The 10,146-nt window shown below is 39.4% G+C and overlaps 1 protein-coding gene across 1 annotated transcript; it reads left to right on the plus strand.

The window, feature by feature from the left end:
* The first annotated feature begins 544 nt into the window (after positions 1 to 544).
* SPINK1 (serine peptidase inhibitor Kazal type 1) lies at positions 545 to 7,598 on the plus strand. Its single transcript, XM_004280382.2, has 4 exons — positions 545 to 687; positions 2,410 to 2,441; positions 4,223 to 4,329; positions 7,396 to 7,598. Exons 1-4 carry the CDS (start codon positions 633 to 635, stop codon positions 7,439 to 7,441), a joined length of 240 nt encoding a protein of 79 aa, XP_004280430.1. The 5' UTR covers positions 545 to 632; the 3' UTR covers positions 7,442 to 7,598.
* The last annotated feature ends 2,548 nt before the right edge of the window (positions 7,599 to 10,146 follow it).

Raw genomic sequence — 10,146 nt, forward strand, 5'->3', positions numbered from 1 at the left:
GTGAACTACTTGTCCAAGGACAAAAAGCTGGTAAGCGTCTGTGGTGAGCCCACTCTACCTCGGAGCACACACACACCTTAGGGAACTGAGTCCTCCCTACCTCTACCCTGTCCCTCTCTCAGCTACTTTAGGCTTTGTGAATGGGTGATAGAAAAAGAGAGAAAAGAGAGAGAATAAAAAATGGAAAAGCTGAAGAAAAGGAAGAAAGAATGAAGGGAGTTTTTTAGATAGTCACACCTATTCATGCACCCAGAACTACAGAGTACAAGGACCTTGGAGTTCACCTTACAGATGAGAAAACCAGGGCTTGAGAAAGGAAGGGCCTCTCCATAGTCACAGAGGAAGTTAGGGCAAGAACCAACTAACTAACCACTAGTCATCTCTTCCTGACAGTCTTTACCTTGCACATTTTAGGCCCACAGCATTCCTCTCACCTTTCTTACACCGGTGCTGTGCTGGGTCCAGGCTATGCTACGGAGTCAATTAATAACCAAGGAGATCTGTGACAAAGGGCAGTAGGTGGAGACTGGGATACCATCCTGCCTGTATGAACCTTCCAGTCCCAGGATTCTAGAGAGAAGTGGTAAGTTGAGTTCAGTTTTTGACTGAGCCCTGGAGCCAGCAATCCAGCCATGAAGGTAGCCAGCATCTTCCTTCTCACTGCCTTGGTCCTATTGAGTTTATCTGGTAGGTGGCTTTGCATATTTTTCTGAGTTAAGTAAAACCTTTCTGACCAGTTGCTTTACTGACCACATTACTTTCTAGACTTAAGAGTCTACTCTTGGACAGATCTTTTGGTCCCAGTGAGAGGAAATAAGATCAGTGGATGAGAATTATATATAGAAAGAGGGATTTTAACATAACACAGGAAAACAATTTTACTAGTGAGAACTGCCCAGACATGAAATGGTTTTCCCCAGGTAATGAGGCTGACTCTTTGTCAGAGATATGGTAGAAAAGAGAAGGGATTATTTCAATATCAAGTACACTTCTAACTCTGTAAATGTTTAAGGCCAATTTACAAATTTTATGTTCTCATGGAATTGCATAAATAGCTAACAATGATTTCCAGTTATTCCAGTATAAAGGGCAGAATTTGATTAAAATTTTTATTTTTGACCTCCGGAATATTTCTAGAAAAAATATTCTTCTTGAATAGACTGTATGTTTATATCTTCAAACTGTCTTAATAATTTTGACAGATGATCTGAACCCCTGGCATTGGCATCAGCTTCCTTTTTGTCTTCGGAGATGGTTAACACTTTAAAATTTTTATCAGATCTAGCAAAGAAACCTACTGACAGCCAAATCAGCACTTGGCGAAGATAAGGAACAATACTATTTGCTGTATTTGCTAAATATTTATGGGAGCAGTGGTCCCTTTTCCCCTTCTCATGCATATTAATTAATACATATAGATGCCTGTGGTGACTACGTGCTCATTAAATTTTAGACTCAACTCGATTCTAAAATTCAGTGGGACTCTCACCGCATCATGTTCTGACTATTCCAGGGACCTTCTTCTCCAAGCCCCTAAGTGTCTCACTACTTTTCAATACATTTAGGTAGGAAGAACTACTTCCTTTAGATGACCTCAGAGATTGTTAGTATCAAAATCAAATCTCACCAACATTTCTTCCTCTGGATACTATCAAATTAGTTCTCCTTCCCTGCAGTGAGCTCACCCACAATCACCATCTCCTGATGGTGATGTCAACAAGACCTGCTATTTTCTAGAGAATGCAGCATGGCAATTTTAAGTATCTACCTGTAAATTCAAGAAATGTGAATTGAACTAATAGTCAGTATAATGCAATGGGGAGAGGGAGCTCTTTGGGAACTGAAGGTAAATTGTCAAAAGAGCTCCATTTTTTTTAAAACATTACTTACAAAAGAAGACTTACATGTAAGTGCAAAAGTTAGTTTTTTATCAGAAGACCTGGTTATTGCTAGTGTTCACAGCTAGTTATAGAAACTTTCCATATCTTTATCTATAAACTGAGATAAAGATACTTATATTTCCTACATCACTGTGAGATCAACAAGCTGGCTGTTACTAGAATGTCAGTGAGCGTTCAGAAGGTATTTGCTCTGTGCCTGACACATTTGAAGCAGTAAGTACATCATTTCTATTTTCAAGGAAATGGGTCAACTTGTCTTAAATATCAAATTGAGATACTTTGGTCCTAATCAAATTTTTGCTTAATTTTTTTGAGGTTTCAGCAGGCAGGGAGTGAATGGACACCAATGAGACATACTTGAAAAAAAATGGTAATAAGAAGGGGTGGGTGGTGGAAGAGGAAGCAGAGAAGTCACAGACTTAAATGGAAGCAGAAAATTCTGAATGAGAATACCTCAGGCTTCTCCCATTCATGACCCAACTTGACATGTCTGATTTATGTTTTCTAGGTAGTACTAGAGCTAACTTCCTGGAAAGAAAGGTAAAGACAATTTTGTAAATTTTTTTTTTTTTTTTTGCGGTACGCGGGCCTCTCACTGTTGCGGCCTCCCCCCTTGCGGAGCACAGGCTCCGGACGCGCAGGCCCAGCGGCCATGGCTCACGGGCCCAGCCGCTCTGCGGCATGTGGGATCCTCCCAGACCGGGGCACGAACCCGTGTCCCCTACATCGGCAGGCGGACTCTCAACCACTGCGCCACCAGGGAAGCCCAATTTTGTAAATTTTTATTTCTGGGGCTAAGACTGTTTGTTCCACCCAAAGCGTAGTCTAACTCACCTTTCAATTTAAGTTAATATGAGGAGTATGAATGCTGGCAAGACTTAACCCATTAAATGTGGATAGTAATTGTAGTTCCGCCACAGGCGCTTATGTTGAAGGACAAATTGACTGACACATAGGCAATTTCTCTGTAGTCATATTATGCTTGCTGTGAAGGAGTTTTTATATATACTAGGGCTATCTGGTAGGACAAGGATTTTAAGTGGAAACCTTCTAAACATCACTCCAAGCAGCCCTTCCTCCTTATAGCCAGTTTGACCATGTTGCCATAAAGTTCTCTTCATCAACAAGGTGGAGCTCTAATTTATAATGAGCAATAATAATAATAAACTAGGCTCTTCCTCTAGAAAAATATTCTATATCTAACTTTTCCAGTTTTTCTTGTACTTATAATGTAAATTTCAGTAAATTTGGAGACCAGAGGATGAAGTGTCCCTCTTCTCGTTACATTTATATTTAGTGGGAAGGCTGATGGCAAACCAAAAGTGTATAAGTAAATAAATTACTACATTGGTGATGTGTTATAAAGAAGTTCTGGTTCCATTAGAAACCTAGCCTAGTTAAATCAGGGAAGGTGCCCTAAGCCAGTGAGATTTATTTTCAGCCCTGAAGGATAAATGAGTGTTAGCAAAGGGAGAAGTAGGAGAGTAAAGTGGTTAAGAGCTAAAGCTCAGGACCTAGATTGACTGGGTTTAAATCCTGGATCCAGTAATTATTAGGTGTGTAGCCTTGGGTGATTCAATTTCTTTGTGCCTCACTGCCTTTACCAGAAGAAGAGTATAATAAAAAGTTCATAGGATAGTCTATGAGTTTAAATATAATAATATTATTAATAATATTATAATATTAATATTATAAATATAATATATATATTATAATATTAATATTATAAATATAAATATTATAAAAATATAATAATACATGAAAAGCACTTAGGACAGTGTCTGCCCTGTGAAAGTCATTTGATAATTACTAGTTCTTACTGACAGTAAACAGGCTGTGCAAAAACCCCAAGGGTAGAAGGCACCGCGTGTCTTTAATTGACTTAGAGAAGACCAGGGTGACAGGACTACCGTGTGCAAGGAAGAACACGCCTCAAGGTGTGGCTGACCTGAGAGAGCCAGCACAGGTAGTAATTGTAAATTTGAACATTATCTCACTCACTTTATTCAAACCTCACAACGCCATGACGAGATAGGTAGGGAAACAACATCATTTCCGTTTTGCAAATGAAGTGACTGTGGTTCAGAGACACCAAGAGATTTACCAATGTCACACAGCTTGCAGATAGCAGAGGCATTACTTAAAACCAGGTTTTCTGACTCCAAATTTTGGATTCTTCCTCTTGGAACACTTAGTATCACTCTCCCAATCACAATCATGCTTCCACTTTAAGCTGATCAACTCCAGGGAGATTTTAGAGACTCTGCTATAAATTCAAATGAAAAATGATGGGAAATGATTCTGTTTCATTCCATTTTTAGGCTAAATGTACAAGTGCAGTGAGTGGATGTCCCAAGATTTATAACCCTGTCTGTGGGACAGATGGAGTTACTTATTCTAATGAATGCGTGTTATGTATTGAAAATATGTGAGTACAAACCTGAATTTCTTTTAAAATATATGTTTTAAGCTAGAAGTCTTCAAATTTTTACATATATTATCCCTTTAAGCCTCAAAGACTATACCAATAACATTAATCTCACCATGAGAGAAACAAAATACCTAGTTTTCCCCCAAACAATTCTTGATTTCTTTTTCTCCTTATTATATATGTTATGATTATATAGAGAGGTGTGCATGTGTGTGTGTGTGTGTGTGTGTGTGTGTGTGTGTGTGTGCATTATGATAGAAAGTAGTATTTATTATGTCAAGCATTATGCGAGGCACTTAATATTCACAATGACTCTATGAGGTAAATAATACTCAGCTTAATATACCCATGAAGAAATTGAGACTCAGTTTAAATAACTTGCTCAAGGTCACCCAGCCACGAGTGGCAGATCTGGTACAAAATCCTTGCTCTTTCCACTATACTTTAAAGTCAGGTACTAGACTAAATATTTGTGAGATCCACAAGAAAATCCAACATGTTTTGTCTCCCAGTTTGCTTACACTCAACGCTAACACGGTGTGGTCAATGGTAGTATAAGCAAAGTGCTCCGGGAGCACAAAACTAAAAAGAACTAATTGTGCCTGCTAGGATTTGGAAAAGTCTGAGGTTTTCTCTAGAACATAAAGAAGGAGAGAGAGGTATTTCAAGATGAAGAAAAAAACTGAACAAAAGTGAGAAAGGAATTAATAACATGGTGCTGTATAAAAGGTGTTAAAGAAAGGACAATGGGCTAGAGGAAGGAAAGTGTTTGAATGTTTCTTTCAATTAATTAAAAAAAAAATCACTTCTACGATAAAAACCCAACCTTTTATAGCGAACAAGAGATAGTCTGGATTTTTTAAAGCCCACATACCCAAAATACCATTATACTTAAAAAATCATTCTTGGTGATAGCAATGATTGTGTTCACTAAAGCCCTGAAGTATGCAAATATGAATTATATAGATTAGGTGACCAAAAACATATTTTTGTAACACTTTATGTAATACTTTAGTGAACACAATCACTTATGGATGTGAGACCTAGCCTCAGTGGAGTTTCTGAACTGATTGTAGGTGGGTAGGTGATGGGAATTAGACTCAGGTACTCAGAGAAATAAATTCGCCACAGATTTTCTGTCTTACTCAGCTGCTGAACACTTATGTGCCAAGCATTGTGCTAGTCTCCTCTGCTTTCCTAGTGGATATAACTGAAAGAAAATAGCACAGATAAGGTAGCTTCTTGTAACTTGTGACAAGAAGTCAAATGAGGTGTGAGCAACATGCTACAGGAGTGAAGGAGAAATACAGATTGCTTCCTACTGGAAGGGTCAAGAAAGGATTCATGAAAAGGGTGTCATTTAAACAGGACTTTGCATTTTCATAGCATCACAAAAGCACTCCAGGTTAAATAAAGGTGTAGAATGATCAAAACAAATAAAAGAGATCCCACAAGCGACCCAGAAAACTCTGTTATTTTGGAACTGATGTGGTATTAACACTTTGATTTAGGTTCAAATGACTGCATGCATTCCACATCTCTAATTCCTTGTACCATGCACCCTCTCTTTGGTCTGCTTTAAGTCATTTCAGAAAATTCTCAGTATTTAACAAGAATTGTGGAAATAGGTCTCCAGGGAGAAACATCTAATATCCTGAAGTTTTAGGCCCAAAACATTGGATGTTCTGCTTTTTCAAAAAAATTTCCACATTAAGGACTTGTAAAAGGAACTTGAAACCACTTGTTAAAAAGAATTTGAAAACACTTGTTAATTTTCTCATGGCTTATGTTCTTGACCTTAAGGTCAAACATCATATTTCCATCCAAGGGGAGGAGAAAGCAACACAACAGCCTTGAGGCTTGGTCAATTTCCAAGTGCCGTGATCAAAAGGCCCAGTATTTAGACTGAACCATTGGGAAAATATAAGCATAGAGCTGGGACACCCGATTTCCTTAGACTTTAAAACCTACCAGTCCTACCTGCTCTTTCTATTCTTTTAAAATTATGTAAATATGGGAGCAACATTTGAATGCCAGAAAATGTAACTTCTCTTCCTATATTTCTCTGATAAGAAAACAGGTCTAGAGAGAAAATGTGTCTTTTTCAAATGCAACATATTTTCAAATGTACCATTTTGCCTTTGTCTCTACTGCCCATTAAAAGCCCCAAACAAATACATTATATGGTTAACTAGAGCCAGGCTCTGACCTTAGTTGTTGAGCTTTGAGATGGGTAGACAAACAAGGGCTTGCATCTCCTTGATCATTAAGTGCTTAGCAGATATATTCAGTAAGAACTTTTTTTTTTTCTAATTCCTGTATGTCTTCTTAGGAAATCTATACTGGCAAATTCTTCTCTATAGACTACTATTCTCCTGTAGAACTTTCTGCAATGACAGAAATGCTGTCCAATACCGAGGCCTCTAGCCATGGTACCAGCACTTAAAATGTGGCTACTATAAATGAAATCCTGGATTTTTAATATTACTTAACTTTAACTGATTTAAATTTAAATAGTTATATGGGATAGTGGACAGCACAGCTATGGAAAATAAGCCAATCCGTGGGCTCTGTCTAGATGCTAACTAAAGCAGCTATCATATGGGATAAGGATATAATTTCCTTTTGCAAGATCTCACAGATGAGAATCCCCAGAGTTCTAAGGCAATGGATCAATCAATTAGAAGGTCCTGAAGTAGCCCAGGCACCAGCTAAGATGGAAACCTGGTAGCTAGGACAATGCCGTCAGAAGGAAAAGAAGCAACAATGGATTAAAGATTAATTTCAGAAGCTTTTTATAACGCCTTGCTAGATCTGTAAACTCTGTAAGGACGGACATTTTTCCCTTTTGTTGTATCCTTAATGTATGTTATAGTTCTCAATCAATATTTGAGGAGTTAATGAATAAGTGAATGAGTAAATGAATAAGAGAAACTGAAATGGAAATGAATCTCAAACCTCTCTATTTTAAATAAAGCTAATCTTTTTTCCTTGTTTTTCTCCCGTTGTCACGTTTTATCAACAAATTTTAAGCTGATTTTTTCCCCCCAATCTCTTCTATAGGAAACACAAGACTCCTGTCCTCATTCAAAAATCTGGGCCTTGCTGAGAACCAAGGTTCTGAAATCCCATAAGAACACTATGATGCGGTGGCTGGCCTGATTGTTGAATAAAATGCATCTAAACACTTCCTGTTGCTCCCATATGCTTTTTCCTCAAAGGCACGTTTGATTATACTGGGGACGGAGGATGGAGGCAAACTCAGAATAAACCAACTTTTACAAAACACAGCAATCCTGTAATTTTGGACAGGGTTTCCTTCATGCTTTTTCCTTCCCCATCTTCCTCACATTCTGAGGACTCTGTCTCAGGAAATGTGATTGCAGATATTAAGTGACAGGACATGATCGATCATGAATGCATGTAATCCCATGAGGACTAGACTAGCATTTTAAGAAACAGTTGGAAAACTCTCAGTCCAGAAACATGTTGCCCATCACCTTTCACCAACTGAAATAATTCCTTTAGGGTTCCTTGGGATTTAACTGAGCATCTATTGTGCCTGGCACTGGTCTGGGTACAGAGGCATATGATTTTGAAATGCTGCCTGTCTGGTGAAACAGAGTTTAGTCTTAAGATTTTCCATATATCTCACAATGTAGATTTCAGGTGAGACACAACTTTTTCAAAGAGGCTCTGAATCATTGAGGAAACCAAAAAAGCTACATTTTCTCAACTATGCAGTGGAGAAGCCTCTGCATTCAGCCTTAATTCTCCCCCAGCAGAGGCCATTCCCTACTAGTTACTGAGGTGAGTAGCAGTGATGTTGAGCTCCCCATTTTCCCTGGTAGCCTGAGGACTATATCTCAGCCTTGACTTGGAGATCTGCTTCTTTGGGTCTGACAGGTTTGTGCTGAGATAACCAAAGAAGAACTAAGGCCTCATTTTGAATTAACTTTTACCACCAAACCATCCCCAAGAGATGATTTGCCATGGAAGGAAGGGACTACAGACCAGATGAACTGATCATGAGGCCGCTGTGTAGTTCACTTTGCTTTACATATGAGCCACAATAACCCTGGAAGGTTATCCTTATCTTGTGAGTAAACTTAGAAAAGTTAAGTAACCTGACTAATATCACCAGCAAATAGGTGGCAAAGTTAGGCTTTTAATTCAGGGCTGACTCCAGATCTAATGCTTCCTAGTCTAAACCACAATCACCCCAGGTGGACTATTCCTTCCCGATTTCTTTCACAGGAACTTTAGGTAACATCCTCATATTAAACGGCCTATGTGTTTATAGTCAGGGACAGCAAATAAGGTAGAAATAATGAAGTGCCTCAAAAGTAGAAAAGTATCTATAATCACAAAAAAAGAATAGGAGAAGCAGCTTGAATTCCTAAGCTCATACAAAGCAGCAGCCCAGAATGGAGAAGTGGGTAGAGGGTTAAGTGAACCTGAGATGCATCAGGTTCCCTGATAAATAGTGGAGAATACATCACCCACTGAACCAAAGGTAGCCAATAAAATCTGTGCCACACTTGGAAAACACAGTTGCCGGACACTCTAAGGGTTAGGTTAATTTCTTGTGCAATTCAGAATATACATGACTTGAGGTTTAAATCTGACCACTAGGGGATGCTGTGGTCTACCAAGTGACTGAGCCAAACCACCACCTCACAGTTCAGGTAAGTTATGAATGCAAGATGGCTTCCAGCATCTTGTCTGTGATGCTAGAGGACATTTCAAGGACAACGCTAAGCTTAAGGAACTTGGATACAGTAAATGGATTTAAACATTGAATGCTAGAAATTTTCGTGTCTAATTGGACCATATTACAGGAGAGAAGAGGTTTGGAGATTACAGGCAGAGCCAATACATAAACCCAGATTGTCTGCCTTTAATGGTTCTGCTCTCTTTCTGACCTGTTAATAAACTTAGGCAACCCACATTTCTGCCTGGCCATGCCCCCAAAGTGTTGCCAAGCCAAGTTCTCAGGACACAAAATAAGACGAACAAGAGGCAATAGCTGCCCCTGGGAAAGAAAGGATGGACAACGAATGGTACCTGAAAGCAAATTCACAAGTCACACAATTCAAGGATCTGAAACCGAGCAGGATCCTGTGGGGCCCTCCTGGGTACAAATCCTTTCCCTGTCCCCCATTTCTTGTTTGCAGGAAGAGGGCTTCAACCTCCTAGACCTTCCCTGAGTTCCAAAGAGCACATTCAAACAGTTGGTGGTCAGGAAGGTAAGAGAATGCAGAAACAAAGGCAGAGCGATCAAGAAACTATAGTGCGGTGATTAAAACCTCGAACTCATTCCCCCTCAAGGGATATACTTAACAGTATCTTTGAGTTCTTCTGCAGGAACTAAAGCCCCCACCCAGGTGGAGGATGGTAACTTCAGGCTGAGCCCAAGATTCCTGGAGCACCTCCCCGTTACCTCACCAACAACCAATCAGTAGAAAGTCACATCCCCTATAGCCCTCATCCCAAATTGTACCTATAAAAATTCCTCCCTGAGAAGCATCAGGGAGTTCGGGGGTTTTTGAACATGAGCCACCCTATTCTCCTTGCTTGGTCCTGTATTAAGCCTTCCTCTGCTCCAGACTCCGACATTTTGGTTTGTTTAGCCTCACTGTGTGTTGGGCACAGAATCTTGTGTTCCGTAACATTAAAATCTTACAAATGTTTTTCCCGCCAGTCTGGATTTGGAAAGGAAGGGACAAAATGAAACCTTACCTTCCTCTCTCGACCAGGCAGCACAGAAAGAAACAGAGATGGGCCAGCTGACTTCGGTAAGGATTCTTACCC

Source organism: Orcinus orca, chromosome 3, assembly GCF_937001465.1.
Source record: "Orcinus orca chromosome 3, mOrcOrc1.1, whole genome shotgun sequence".
In the NCBI taxonomy this organism is placed as follows: domain Eukaryota; kingdom Metazoa; phylum Chordata; class Mammalia; order Artiodactyla; family Delphinidae; genus Orcinus; species Orcinus orca.